Genomic DNA, 15,914 nt, shown 5'->3' on the forward strand with positions numbered 1-15,914 from the left:
TCTGGATAGAAGGAGTGGGTGACGCTTCGGGTCGAGACCCTTCTTCAGACAGAGAGTCAAGGGAAGAGGGAGACACAAAGATAAGGAAGGGTAAGGTGAGAAGAAATATCAAAATAGATGTAGGTCAAGAAAAATGTAGAATAGATTTGGTAAAGTCAGATGGCAACCGTGAGGGACAATTTGGGTAGTGACCGGGCGGCACAGTGGTGCATCGGTAGAGCTGCTGCCTGAGACCCGGGTTCGATCCTGATTACGGGTGCTGTCTGTACAGAGTTTGTATGTTGTCCCTGTGACCTGCGTGGGGTTTCTCCAGGTGCTCTGCTTTCTTCCCACACTCTAAAGAAATACAGGTTTGTAGGTTAATTGGCTTCGGTAAAATTATAAATTGCTCCTAGCCTGTGCGTAGGATAGTGTTAGTATGAGCGGATTGCTGGTCAGCGCAGACTTGGTGGGCTGAAGGGGCCTGTTTCAGTGCTGATTCTCTAAACTAAACTAAACTAGAGATATGGAATAGTAAGGTGTGAAAATGACAGATCAAAGCAAATGATGATCAAGGAAATGTAGAATGGTTCATTGTTGGCTGAGGGGAAGATATTCAACCTATGGTGACTATATGCCAGAGAATGTGTCTTTTGCTTCACATATGTAGGACAAAGGGCTTCTCTCAACCTCTCCTTGCTGCTCATATTGCTGTTCAACAGTAAAGGTTCACTTGACATCCTGAAAATGTGGACTACTTTGCATATCGCTAGAGCCACCTCTGGGTGAAGGCAAGCATAAGGCTTTGAATGCATCAGCATACCTTTTTGGGGAAAAGGGTACTTGACAGTTAGGACCTCAGACCTGACACAAAACCTATGTTATCCCAAGGCCATTGTGATAATTGCCCTCTAATGTTTCAGAGACCTGGACTACCAACATCAAGCATCTTAAAACATTGGGAAATAGCCATCAAAGATGTCTTTGCAAATTTCCCCAAATTCACGGGCATGATAGGTGGATTTGTGTCCTCACCCAGGCCAACATCTCCAGTGTTGAAACCCAAGATACACTTAGTTGTCTAAATTGGGCAGGCTAGGACACGCAACACCGAACTTCAGAAAAAATGATAAGGAAATTAACAGATGGTTGGAGGAAAAGGTTCAAAAATGTGCCTGGGTGAGGACGCAAATTTCTGTTCCATAACCTCAAAATGGGCGAGTAGCACTTTGGATGGTATTAAGAACTTAAAGGCTGTGCAAAAGAGAGAGCAAAAAGAGACCATTGTAAGCAGCAGCAAGAGTGGATCAGCTCACAAATGACCCTCCCACCAGTAAATCTACTGTGAAAATGTTTATAATTCTCAAATTTTATTTGTGTCTCCTTAGAACTCACAAAATTGGAGTGAAATTAAGTAATTCTCTGTCCATAGGAACTGACTCAGAGGAAGTGTTGCAAGATGTAATACAATTCAAAATCTGGTTGCAAGAGTTCTTGAATAAACCACACATACTTTCTTTGTGCTCTTCAGGTTTCTTGCAGAAATCCTGTACCATTCTATTTTGTTGGATGTTCAGACTCTCAAAACACATAAACACAAAACACATCGCAAAACACATCCCGCTGCTGAAAGACTCATCCATGCCTTCATCTCCTCCCGACTAGACTATTGCAACTCACTTCTCCTTGGCATCAGCTCCACCTACATCAACCGACTCCAACTGGTCCAGAACGCAGCCGCCCGACTCATCACCCACACCAAATCCTGGCATCACATCACTCCAGTCCTCAAACAACTTCACTGGCTTCCCATCTCCCACCGGATCACCTACAAAATCCTTATCCTCACCTACAAAGCCCTCCACCATCTGCCCCCCCCCCCCATATCTCACTGACCTCCTCTCCCCCTACCAACCCTCACGGTCCCTCAGATCCACATCAGCCGGTCTCCTCTCCATCCACAAGTCCAACCTCCGCAGTTTTGGGGACAGAGCCTTCTCCAGGGCAGCTCCCAGGCTCTGGAACTCCCTCCCCCAACTGATCCGCAATTCCGTGTCCCTCACCATCTTCCAGTCCCGCCTCAAGACCCATCTCTTCACCTCTGCCTATCCTTAGCCCCACGTCCCCCTCCCTTTTCATCTGTGCATTAATTGCCTCATATTGTGTTTTGAATTGAATTCTGTCTTTACTTTGTGTACTAGTCATGTCTCTACATTTATTTCATTCCCCTTACATGTTTTTCCTCTACCTGCTTAATTTTTGTAAGGTGTCCTTGAGACTCTTGAAAGGCACCCATAAATAAAATGTATTATTATTATTATTATTATTATTATTATTATTATTTCCAATCGCAATAAGAATAAACAGATTAAAAGTGATAAAAGTCATTGAGGGTGTGGAGTCGCTTTTTTACTGTATAGGGTGAATATGTGAAGCTTAGAATTACTTGTGGTGAAGGTGCTGCTGACTTGGTAATAAGGGGGTAAACAAAATTGGTTGTAATACTAAGTGCAGCTTAAAAGGCAATGCTGAAGAAGGTTGACTTCCACCCGAAACATCCCGTGTGTCCATTTTCTCCAGAGGTGCTGCCTGACCTGCTGAGTTACTCCAGCACTTTGTGCTCTTTTGTGTATTAGCCAGCACCAGTTATTTGTTTCTACATTAAAAGTCAAGCCTGACTTGTGAAATGATTGACAATACAAAATGGTAAGTCAGTCCCACCATAAATTATTTTGTTTAAGAAGGAACTGCAGATGCTGGAAAATCGAAGGTACACCTATTACGTCGGAATGCTGTGTGGTTATGATAAGGTTGGGGAGCTCTTCAATTTGTACATTGAGAAGATGAAAATATATTTACCAGCAAATGTTATGGAAGTAGAACATGGAGAAAGTAATCAGAAATATATAAGTATTTTTTTAAATAGTAATGTACCAGATATTTAAGATAAATGCAAACTTATCAGCACCCCATAGGGCAATCAGATTTATAATCTATCAAATCAATCAGAGACTGGAATATTTGGAACTTATTACTAGAAGTGAAGTGAGATGATTAGGTACGCTACACAGATGATCCCTGCTTTACGAGGGCTTTTTAGCATTCCTAGAACTATTCTGTATCGCAATTTTCATAACACAAAGGTGCATCATCCGTACATGCTTCTAGAAATGTGTTGAAAAAAAATCTTTTATTTCTTTATTTTTTCACATATTAATTCCGTCAGAGCAAATTTTGAACTTTGTCTCAATTTTCGGTACAGTGATGTGTGAATTCTGTAAAGGTGATTCGAAGTGTCAAATGGCCGTGACATGGGGTTGCTTCTACCTGTTCGAAAAGTTCTGTTGTGGCACCTGATCAGAAAGTTCTAACATGGCACACTATCAGACAATGCAGCTTCAATGTAATGCCTGATTCTATACGGCCATCGTAGAGTCTGTCCTCACCTTCTCCATCATGGTCTGGTTTGGCTCAGCCACCAAGCACGGCATTCGGAGGCTGCAGTGGATCGTCCGATCAGCTGAGAAGATTATTGGCTGCAACCTTCCCTCCATTGACTAACTGTACACTGCAAGGGCCAGGAAGCAAGCGCTTAGATCATCTCTGACCCCTCTCACCCTGGCCACAAACTCTTTAAATCACTTCCCTCTGGAAGGCGACTTCGGACTGTCAAATCTGCCACAGCCAGACATAAAAACAGCTTTTTTCCACGAGTCGTAGCTCTACTCAATAACCAAAAATCTGTAGCCTCCTTTGCTCTGGTACTTCACATGTTTAATCGATAATGTTTTATTATTAATGTTTACTGTTTTATGTGTCATTCCTAACTGTCACTGTATGTCATGTTGTCACTTGCGGGCGGAGCACCAAGACAAATTTCCTGTATGTGATTATACTTGGCCAATAAACTTATTCATTCATTCATTCATTCATTCATTCATTCATTCATTCATTCATTCATTCATTCATTCATTCTGTGCCACGAGATGAGTTTGCGCATGGACTAAAAGATGAGCATATCCAGTCCAAGTTCCTTAACATTTAAGGTTTAGCATTCAAACAGCAGACAACATAATTTTTTCCAAAAGAAATGGTCTCTAAAAATGAAGAGAGATTTTGGCTGTGATAAAACATAGTGGCGGAATACCTGACGTCAAATGCATATCACATGAGCGTGAAGTGTGTTTTTAGCAACTCTGATGGGAAGCTCTAATATTGTTGCATAGGGAATACTTCAGCACATGTGTGTCAGCTCAGAGCCGTCATATGTTTCTATTTTAAAAAACAAAGACACACTGCTTTTATATATAAATGTTATCAAAGGATGCCATTCAAGGTCAAACAAAACAAAGGATGGCATATGTTTGGCATTTCAACTGTGCCCCACCAAAAATGGAACAGTTGCTGGCAAAAAAAAAATCACAGAGAGGATGTTTGCATGTCATTGATAAACAACATTGTATTTTCACTGAAAATGGTGATGGATAAAAATAACAATTTCAAAATTAGAGATTAATACCAATCAGTAAAATTAACCAGGACAGCAAAACTAGTCAGAGAACTAGGGTGGGGGAAGGATGGAGAGAGAGGGTTAATTGAAGTTGGGGAAATCAATTGTCATACCGCTGGGTTGTAAGCACCCCAAACAAAATTTGAGATGCTGTTCCTCCAATTTGTGTAGGGTCTCACTCTGACAGTGGAGAAGGCCCATGACGGAAAGGTCAGTGTGTGGATGGGAGGGGGAGTTAAAGTGTAAAGCAGCCGGGAGATCACATAGGCCTAAGCAGATTGAGCGGAGGTGTTTAGCGAATGTGATAGTTTAGTTTAGCAATTGTCACGTGTAGAGGTTTGAAAGGTTCACATGAATCTCTATCTCACCTGCTGGGGTCTCTGGATGGAAGTGAGAGAGGAGGTGTCAGGACAGGTGTAATATCTCCCGCGGATGCAGGACCTAGGGAGGGGCCAGTTTGAGTGGGAAGCCATGAGAGCAAAGGAGTTTTGGAGGGAGTAGTCTGAATGGAAAGCAGTAAGAGGTGGAGACATGACCTAGTACTGGAATCACACTGAAGGTAGTGGAAATGTCAGGAGATAATGACATTTCCACCACTCCCTCAGCAAATATGATCTTCTATGTACTGTGTCTTTGTTTGCACAACAGAGTTTGGTTTCACACTATTATAGTTACCTAGCATTATTGTTATTAATTTATTGATCGGTATATATTTATCTGTGTACTATTGCATGAACCTGTCTGTTAAGCTACAGCATCAGGGCTGGATTTACGTATAAGCTTCACAAGCTTAAGCCTAGGGCCTCGAGATCTAGGGGGGCCTTGGCAGGGCCAGATTTATCTATAGGCTTTATAGGCTTCATAGGCTGAAGCCTAGGGCCTCAAAATCTAGGGGGCCTCCGGCCAAGGTGTTTTTTTCCCCAGAGTAAAAAAAATCCAGAGAAAAAAAAAATTGGAGCGCAATCAGAGTTTCTACTTTGACGGAAATTACCTAAAATTCTGGTTCAGGCCCGCTGGAAGTTTTGGGGAAAAAAAATTGCGACTATCCGCGCCTGCGCAGTTGGGGGAAGCCGGTGAAGCAGTAGTGACGCAAAATGACGCTGTCTCTCCGCTCGTGCGCAGTGGGCCCAGGCGAGTTCAGATCTCCATTTGCACTCCACAATCACCTCGATGCCTCGTGTCTACTCCAGGTATGTAGTGGAATATTATGTTGCGGGAGTACCCGTTTCTCCGGGCCGGGGGGGGGGGCTGCGGTGTCTGCGGCGCGGAGTCGGAGTCTCGCTGCGTGGGGTGGAGAGAGAGGGGGAGGGAGAGAGCGGCGGAGGGAGAGGGAGGGGGAAGAAGGAGGGGGAGAGGGATAGGGGGATTATCTTTAGTGAGATTGCAAAATTAAGGTAGGTTTTAGAACAATTATATTTCCTCCTCCATATGAATAATAACAATTGGAACTGCTTTCTTTTCTTTGATAACAATACTGAAAAATATGAATTCCATAGTTTGCGACTTTCATTTTGCATCATATTTTTAATGTGCACCCACTAACACAGTCGAACAGTAACAGGCAATCAAATCAACACACAAAACATTTTCTAAAAAAAGGTGTTATTTACTGCAAAAACGTACATTATTTTATTTGCAGTGTTTGCATGCTCCTTTATAACATTTTACATAACATTTTACATTTTACTTGATTATTAAAACAAGGACAGTTTCAATTCTTGATTTAAAAAAATGTATACAACAATGACCACAATCATCCCATCCCATTCCAACCACTCATCACTCTTGACTCAACCAAAATTATTTCTGAAATATTGGTCATAAATTTGGTGCAAAAATAAGGCTCAGAATGCACCAGAGAGCATCTAAAACCCCAGAGCTTCCAGGGCCCTTAAGTGGGCCCTGGACCCCGCCCACAAGGGTCTTTGAGCTTTGCGCTTGTGATATGCGCTGCGTGCACTTATTTCACATAAAATTTTGTAATCTTGCCATGCCACCCCCCTTTTTGAAAAGCTTTGTGCCTGGTGAATAATATTTTTGACACTTATAGGCCTTTCTTACATATGCTGTCACAACACATAGTAGTCTCTAAACAACACTTCAGTAATTTTCCTTGCCCTCCATTTCAGAATAATAGTGTTTTAAGCCAATAACTTGACACTAGCACTGGCAATAAATAAAAAGCGCAGCTTTCCAGCCCTTATCTCATTGACCATACTCACTGCACATCTGTGTCAATCTGGTAGACTCTTCCATCTTCCTCTTGTCGTGGGGGTGGGGGATTGGGAGGGGCCTCACAAGTGGAATAGTCTAGGGCCTCTCTTCATCTAAATCCGGCCCTGTGTAGCATGTAAGGATTTCATTGTTACTGGCACATATGACAATTAAAAACTCTTGACTCTCTTGACTTGACTCTTGTATAACGCTACAGCAGGTGTTAAACCTGGAAGGTGCATTGTCATTTGGAATTTAGTGGCTGGAAGTGTCAAACAGGGGTAGAACATATAGAGTAAATGGTCGGTCACTAAGGAACGGTGATGATTAGAGAGATCCAAGTCAATCGTAGCCTGAAAGTGGCAGCACAGATCTACACGGTAATGAAATAGGCATATAGCATCCATGTCTTCATTGGTTGGGGCATACAGTACATAGAAGAGTTGGGATGTTATGCTGTAATTTTACAAAACATCATTTAGGCTGCTCCTGGTGTATTGTCTGCAGTTCTGGTCAGCACACTACAGGAGGAATGCAATTGTGCTGCAGAGAGTACAGAGAAGATTCACATGGATGTTGCCTGGATCGGGGGGCTTTAATTATGGGGAGAGATTGGATAAGCTAGGCTTGTTTTCCTTGCGGCAAAGAAAGCTGAGGGGTGACCTGAAATAAATATATAAGATTATGAGAGGCAAAGATAGGGTAGAAAGTCAAAATGGTAAGGATACCAAAAGCAAGATGGCACAGTATTAAGGTTTAAAGGGGAACCGAGGAGTAAGAGTTTTACACAGTGAGTAGTTGATATCTGGAATACTGCCAGTAGAGATGGTGGAATTAGATACAGTTACTACATTTAATAACCAGTAAGACTTATGCAGGTATAGGCAAGGCACGGAAGGATACGTCTTTAAAATACGGGCAAACGAGATTGGTCTTGATAGGCAAAAATCAGCTTGGATGTGGTGGACTGAAGGATCCATTTCTGTGTTGTACAAAGCTATAACTCTATGACTATAACTCTATGAATTAACATTGCTGCTTGATATCTTACAGGCAAGTAACTAGACTAAGTGGGACCCGTTGGGTCCCATGTTCACACGGGAGGGCTGGTTCCCCCAACGCAATATTCCATCTCTTCACCAATTCCAATAAGGCTGGCCAGTGTGGGGGGGGGGGGGGGGGGCTTTCGGGAGCACTAGTATGGGTGTTGTGGGCCGAAGGGACTGGGTTCCAGAGGGCTAGTATGGACATTGTGGGCCGAATGAATTCTTGGGCTGGCAGCTCAGTCACTCAGGCCTGGTGGGTTGGCAGCTAAGCCACGCAGGCCTGGTGGGCTGGCAGCTGAGTCACTCAGGCCTGGTGGGCTGGCAGCTGAGTCACTCAGGCCTGGTGGGCTGGCAGCTGCTAGAAATTCTGCCCAAAACAGGTGAGAGACTGAGAGAGAAGGGGGAGAGGATGGAGAATCAATTTTAGACATTTTTCATCTTTTTCTGCAGATCACAGCAATGAAGGAGGAAAGTCTATCCTGGCCTGGATCTCACAGGGAGCAAATGAAGGGAGGGAGAAAAATACTGGGGTAAGGTTTAATACTTGCAGAGGGAAATACTTACTATGGGCTGAAGGGACTCCTGGGCTAGTACAGGCCTGATGGGCCAAAGGGGCTCTTTAAAAAAAATTCTGAGTGAAATCTCAGTGAAAGGCACTTTTTCTGGACTTTTCCTGGCTTGGCACGGGCCTTTTGGGCCAAAATGCTCCTCCTAATACAGGCTAATACAGGCATTTTGGGCAAAATGTTTTAACGGCTAATAGGGGCCTTGAGGACCAAAATTAGTGGTTTCAGGCAGGCTAAACAACTCCATTTAATTTCCAATTACATTGCAGTTTCAAGCACAGGGCAGGCCGAATAGCTCATTGCATTTACATTTCACTTCCATTGCCATTGCAGTTTCAAGCACAGGGCAGGCCAAGCCAAACAGCTGATTGCATTTTCACTTCACTTCCATTGCCATCGCACTTTCAAGCACAGGGAAGGCTCAAGCCAAACAGCTGATTGCATTTTCACTTCATTTCCATTGCCATTGCACTTTCAACCACAGGGCAGGCTCAAGCCAAACGGCTGATTGTATTTTCTCTTCATTTCCATTGCCATTGCACTTTCAAACACAGGGCAGGCTCAAGCTAAGCAGCTGATTGCATTTTCATTTCATTTCCATTGCTATTGCAGTTTCAAGCAGAGGGCAGGCCAAACAACTCATTTCATTTGCATTAAGGGCCAACAAATCATTTATTCAAGTACATTGCATACTCACAGTGTTTTGTAGTTTCCCAGCCCAGAGAGAGAGTTGTGACCTCTCCCTCGCCATCTTGCAGACAGACTGAGCCACGCCCACACTTCCGGGTTTTATATTCCCTCCTCCCTCCCACCAGAAGGGGCGTGGCCTTCATGGCAGTAATTGACAGGAGAGAGAATCTCAAGATTTTTTAAACACTAATAAGTCTTTTATTTTTCATTGATGGAAAAATCCTCGGGGCCTGTGCAGCGGAGGAGGACTCTGAGTAAGATGGCCTAAAAAATCACAGCCATATGTGGTACCGTTTTTTCTAAAATAAAAGCACAGTGCAAACAGAAAGTGGTCAAGATGAGACTTTTAAATATATAGATGAAATAACCTAACAGCTTCAGATTCTCCATCCTATAGTCTGGAGAAATGCTTATTCAGAAAAAGTGTGATTTAGTTTTCCTAAAGCAGGGAATTAGCATGCACTTTGGAAATGAAATCCATTAGTTATCTCCATTTGGTCAGTTTTCCACAGAATCAAACTCAGGAAGAAATTCACCTTATTATGTGTGTGTGTTGACTCCAATAAAGTACTTTGTAAATTAATCCAATTCCCCTACCAGGTGATTTAGTGTGATAAGTAACCTGAGGTTTATCTGGAATTCTTTTATGTAGCCTTTATTTTTACTAAGTATTTCCAGCAAAGCATTTCCAGACACAGCTCAAATACAGATATATAGTATTGATTTGACTTTATTAGTTATTTGAATAAATTTGTACATACAATAAGAAATATTGACCTGTACCCATTTGTATATGGACAGCGAATGCACATAATTTTAATAATTAGATTTGTTGGTTCTTAAATTCTCAAGTTGCCAATCATGGCGGATAGAGCTTTATTAATTTCTTTGTATTGAATACAAATCTTCTTTCTTGTTATTCCACAGTCTCTGCATAGTTTTCTTTCACTGCCACGACTGCAGTCTGTGGTGGATGGTTTCGTATAACACAGTAAACGATGAGAAAACATAAAAAGGTGACCACTAGCAATATAATATGGAAACCTATGAACCTGAGAATGTACAGGAAAAAAGATTAAATCATCTATGACATGCTATTTTAACCTGTTATGCAATCATTATGTACCAATTCTGTATACGCAGTGAATAAGGAGAATATGGGGATCAAGCAGAAAGAAGTCAAGTCAAATCAATTTTATTTCTATAGCACATTTAAAAACAACTCTCGTTGACCAAAGTGCTTTACATCAGTGCAGGTACTAACGTTCTACAAACAGAGGTACATAGATCTAACAATACATACATAAATACATACATACAGCGCTCCCTCAGAGGACCTCAAGAAACGCTTGTGAGTAAAAATAAGTTTTAAGTCTAGACTTAAAAGAGTTGATGGAGGGGGCAGTTCTGATCGGCAGTTCTAGGTGCTGCAACCGCAAAAGCGCAGTCGCCTCTGAGCTTATGCCTGGACCGCAGGATGGTCAGTAATCCCAAGTCGGCTGACCTGAGGGACCTGGGGATAGTATGGTTGGTTTGCAAATTTCTGATGTAGGTGGGGGCAAGCCCATTAAGGGCTTTGTATACATAGAGGAGGAGCTTGAAATTGATTCTGAACCGCACTGGGAGCCAGTGGAGTGCATAGGAAGAAGAAGGGCATAGGATAAGATGTTTTCTTATTGAAAATTAGAGTTAACCTGCATGGTCATATGTCATAATTCTGCTTCTAATGTTCCTATGTTCTCAAAATATACATGGAACATGGGCGGTAGCAGCGTGACTTTGGTATTTGAGATTAAAAAGGAACACTTGGAATATACTGGGGCAGAAATCCATAGGGTAGTGATGTAACATTGTGAGTAAATGTGCTCTTGGTTTAACTACTGCAATGGAGGCATGCATAATGGATATTGCTGCATTCAGTTAGCAAAACAACCAGTGGTGAACTAGTGCTTCGTTATCGTGGAAACCAATAAAACTTAAAAACCAACAGGACCTAAGGGCTTCATGAGATGTTTGCTTACTGTCTGGAAACTATCATCTCAAAGTTATTTCTGTCAAGATTGCAGTAAATGGTACAAGAACATTGTGGAGAAATGTATACACAAATGTTAAACAGAGATGAATTACACAAATACGTCCTGATATAAACATACGTAATCATTCAGGAATTCTGCAGAGAAATGCATTCCTAAATAAATATATTAAACATTCAGAAATTGAATGAGGCAATGAATTCCAACTGGGCGTGTACTGATTACATAGGATTACTCTGATGTAGAAATATGCTTATGTAAATTTAATAACTAGTGTAAAATTGACATGTGGAAAATCTACTTATAATTATACAAAAACGTGAAAATGTTCAAGGGCACAGGCACTGCAGAAAGTAAACATCTGAGGATTAGGGAAGACAAATATCCAAATAGATCTCTTGATACATTTTATTTTATAAATTGAATTGTTGGCTAAATATTCCAATGTGAGCATAGTTTATTGCTAAATGATTAGAAATTTACCCAAATAGAAGCAATCAAAATTGAACTGGATAATAATGAAATTCAAATTGAGAAAACTATTGTAGTTATATGATAACAGTTCTGAAAGCCTTTGGAAATACACCAAATGTTTTTAAATCCATATGCATACTTTGCCAAGGCTGAAGGGACAGACAGATAAAAAAGTGACCACCAGAAATCAAGGCAAATGTAAATGAAAGCCAAAATGTAAGCACAAATCTTATTAATTGGCTGCTAACAATATATAGGGGCCATAGTTAGAAAAAATAACCTTTTTCCAAATCAGTTAATGCACCATCTCCAAGGTTTAGAAATGTCAGAAATAGAACCCAGTTTCAGGTGCAGATTGCAATTGCCCTTACTTATAGTCGCACATGGTAAAAGTAATTAATTGTCCTTTTATGATGATTTTGTTTACTATGTGTTTAGTTCTTTGATGATCGAATGCTTTAGAGATATTGTCAGAAATGTGACACATGCTAATAGTAATAATTTCTAAAACTGCAGTTAGTTCCAATATTGCACTCACAAGTAAGCTCTGAGGTTCTTGGGCCAATTCTAATAGACCTGAAACATAGTGCATCAGTTCTTCATCTCTGCATAACCTTGGTGCTCAGGAAAGTGAGCATTATCCATCTGTAATCGTTAGGTGAATTAACCATCAGGTTGGTGGCTTTGGGGTTCTATCAGGTTCTGCTGATTTTTCATCCGTCCTGAAAGTCTTTTAAAGATTACCCAAGGAAATATGAAACACTGTAATCGGGTTGCCCTGATAAAACATCCATGATTAGTGTTAAATAAAAAATGTGCATATAATTGTGATAGCATTGACTCTGCCATCACACTTTCTTTGCAAAATGTTCTTCAACATCCACTGATCAGTTCTCTACGTAATAGATGTTTGCCTTTGATTATGAATATGCAATTGGGCAGAGTATTGGCAATTGGGTTATTGGCAATGTGCAGTACAGCCTTGATGGCAGACTGCTAAAAGTTTATCTATTCTTTTAACATTGGGCAGTATCTTCATTGAACCAACTTAAAATCTCCTGCTAAATCTCTATCCTGCAATTATTATTATTTTGCTTCTTAGCTGTTTATAGGATGGAACCTGAACAGATATGGTCAATAAAAATGTGGTTGCCTGGTTTTAAGCAAATAAATTGAATGTTCTCAATTAAAAACTCTTATTATTGAAACTGATTTATCAACGATTTATTCTGTGAAATGGCCCAGCACTTATTCACTCTGTATTTTTTGAGGTGATGTTCAAATATGAATTAAATAGTGAAATAATCCATTTACAAGGGGTGTGATTTCTTCATACCTTATTCGCAAAAGATCATTATCATAATATTGGCAATAAGTTATCCGTCCACATTTACGATCCCACTGGATACAGGTGTTGTCAAAAATAGCCCCCAAAAGGATAGGGATAGGAAATAAACCTGTAAAAAAAAAGAATAACATAGAAATGAATTAAACTATCATTGATTGTGGAATGAAATGTGCCGCACAGTGCTTTTTAACCATGTATAAACATTCTTCTGCCATTACAAGTGAATGAAAAGAAAACATGAATGCTCTAATGAGAATCTCTGCATTTTCAGCTCTTGATATGGCCTTCCCAACATTTGGAAAAACAAAACACATTGTAGTCCAATAAGGTGGATAAATCCCCAGGGCATGACGAATTGTATTCTGTGGGAAGATAGGGTAGAACTGTGAAGGCGCTACAAAGATATTTTGCACCATCCTTAGCCTTAAGTGAAGTAAAAGAAGATGTATTGTGGTTAATGTTGTACCGTTATTTAAGAAGGACAGCAAGAATAAGCCAAGGAATTACAGGTTGGTGACCTGGACATCAGTAGTGGGACAGGTGTTGGAGGGGAATTTTACGGACATGATCTACCAACATTTAGACATGCAAGGACTGATTAGGCTTTACGCGTAAGAAATCATGCCTCACTAACTTTATTGAAGAGGTTACCAATAGGATTGATGAGGGCAGGGCAGTGAATGTTTTCTATGTGGACCTTGGTAAGGTCTTTGACTCAGTTCCACATGGTAGGATAGCCTGGAAGGTTAAATTACATGGAATCCAAGATGAACTTGCCAATTGGATTCCAAATTGGCTCGGAGTCAAGGGTAGATGTGGAGGGTGTTTTTTCTGACTAGAGGCCTGCGACCAGTGTTGTTCCATAGAAATCAGTGCTGGGTTCACTATTGTTTGTATCCACATTCATAATATGGATGATGGTGTAGTTAACATTGTTAGTAAATTTGCAGTTGATACCAAAATTGGTGGTATATGATGAGGATCGATGAGGAAGGTTAACTAATTTTACAACAAGATCAAGATTAATTGAGACAGTAGGACAATGAATGATAAATTTAATTTAATGCGGACAAATGTGAGGTGTTGAACTTTGGTATTCTAAACAGGTGCAGAACTTAATAAATTATAGAGCCCAAGAGAGTGAGTACAGAGAGATCTAGAAGTACATAGTTCCCTGAAAATGGTGATTCAGATGGACAAATTGGTGAAGAAGGCATTTAGCATGCATGACTTCATTGGATGGGTATTAAGTACAAAGGTTGGGACATCATGATACAGCTAAAAAGTCGTGGTTGAGACCATACTTGGAGAACAGTGTGCAGTTCTGGCCATCTTGCAATAAATAGGAAGTCATTAAGTTGGAAAGGATTCAGACGAGATGGACTAGGATGTTACCTGGACTTGTGGGCATGAGTTATATGGCGAGGCTGAATAGGCTGGGACTTTTTTCTTTGTAATGTATGAGGATGACTTTATTGAAGTATAGAAAATCAAGAGGGGTATAGATAAAGTGAATGCTCGCAGTCTTTTTCCTGGAGTAGATAATTCAAAAACTGGAGGGCATAGGCTTAAGGTGAGAGGAGAGGGAATTAAGAGGGACCTCAGGGGCAACTTTTTCACTCAGAAAGTATTTTTCTTGGAATGAAATGCCTTAGGAAGCTATCAAAGCGGATGCAATAATGACATTGAAAAGACATTTGGATAAAAACGGTTAGAGGGATATAGGTCAAATTGAGGCAAATAGGATAGTCCAGAATGCAAACTTGGTCGGCATGGACAAGTTAAGCTGAAGGGTCTGTTTCAACATTTTATAGTTCTATGACTCCATAAATCTAGAAGTAAACAGATAACAGATTATTATCTAACTTTAAATAACATTCTCTTTCTCCCTGGCTACATAAGGACTATTTCTGCCTGCTATCTTTTTTTCCTTTTCCTCTAATTGTACAGTCTCGTCTATTGGACATGATGCAGCATGCCAGAAGCCATCAGCAACATATAGTAGCTCTACCTGATCCCACCTGCCATTCATGTCTTCACTCTTTCAAAGTATTTGCTTTATTCCACTCACATTTCGCTGATACTCAGACAAACTTATTTCTCTCTCAGGTCTGATGAAAGGTAAGTCAGCTGAAAAAAGAAAAATTTCCCCACATGTTGTCTGACCTGCTGAGTTTTCTAGCCTTTTCCATTTTCTTTTTTTTTGCTTCATGTTGGCTCAGTTTTCCTTAATCAACCCTTAAGAGTTTAGATAATAGACAATAGGAGCAGGAGTAGGCCATTCGGCCCTTCGAGCCAGCACCGCCATTCACTGTGATCATGGCTGATCATCCACAATCAGTACCCCGTTCCTGCCTTCTCCCCATATCCCTTGACTCCGCTATCTTTAAGAGCTCTATCTACTCTCTTGAAAGCATCCAGAGAATCGGCCTCCACTGCCTTCTGAGGAAGAGAATTCCACAGATGCACAACTCTCTGGGTGAAAACGTTTTTCCTCATCTCCGTTCTAAATGGCCAACCCCCTATTCTTAAACTGTAACCCCTGATTCTGCACTCCCCCAACATTGGGAACATGTTTCCTGCCTCGAGCGTGTCCAATCCCTTAATAATCTAATATGTTTCAATAAGATACCCTCTCATCCTTCTAAATTCCAGTGTATACAAACCCAGTCGCTACATTCTTTCACCATATGACAGTCCAGCCATCCCGGGAAATAACCCTGTGAACCTATGCTGCACTCTCTCAATAGTTTAGGTTGCCAGGCAGGGGCTGCCACCTGACCATTAATAACTCATTGCACAGACTTAAAAGCTTACTGTGCTCTTAACTGCTCCCATTAAACCAATCTGAATTATTCTATCACTGCTGTGCTCTTTTTTTCTGACAAATGATTTATTTTCACAGTGGCTTCCTGAAATTTTACGATATTTTTTGTTTTAGTTTCAGATTTCCAGCATCTGCAGTCTTTTTGATTTTCTGAGCTATTTATTTAATTATCTACCACCTACATTCTTACCATTTTTTTTCTGGCTGCTGCCCTGGTTTAATGAATA

General features: G+C 40.8%; 1 protein-coding gene across 1 annotated transcript in view; it reads right to left on the minus strand.

The window, feature by feature from the left end:
- Positions 1-9,921: 9,921 nt before the first annotated feature.
- Positions 9,922-15,914, minus strand: part of LOC116979300 (solute carrier organic anion transporter family member 2A1-like) — a 39,524-nt gene continuing 33,531 nt past the window's right edge. Inside the window, exons 10-11 of the mRNA XM_033030909.1 lie at positions 12,849-12,969; positions 9,922-10,057 (exon numbers count right to left, since the gene is read on the minus strand). Of these exons, the coding sequence (XP_032886800.1) occupies positions 9,922-10,057; positions 12,849-12,969 (257 nt within the window). The remainder of the gene's footprint in view (positions 10,058-12,848; positions 12,970-15,914) is intronic.

The sequence above is a fragment of the Amblyraja radiata genome, chromosome 12 (assembly GCF_010909765.2).
Source record: "Amblyraja radiata isolate CabotCenter1 chromosome 12, sAmbRad1.1.pri, whole genome shotgun sequence".
Taxonomy (NCBI): domain Eukaryota; kingdom Metazoa; phylum Chordata; class Chondrichthyes; order Rajiformes; family Rajidae; genus Amblyraja; species Amblyraja radiata.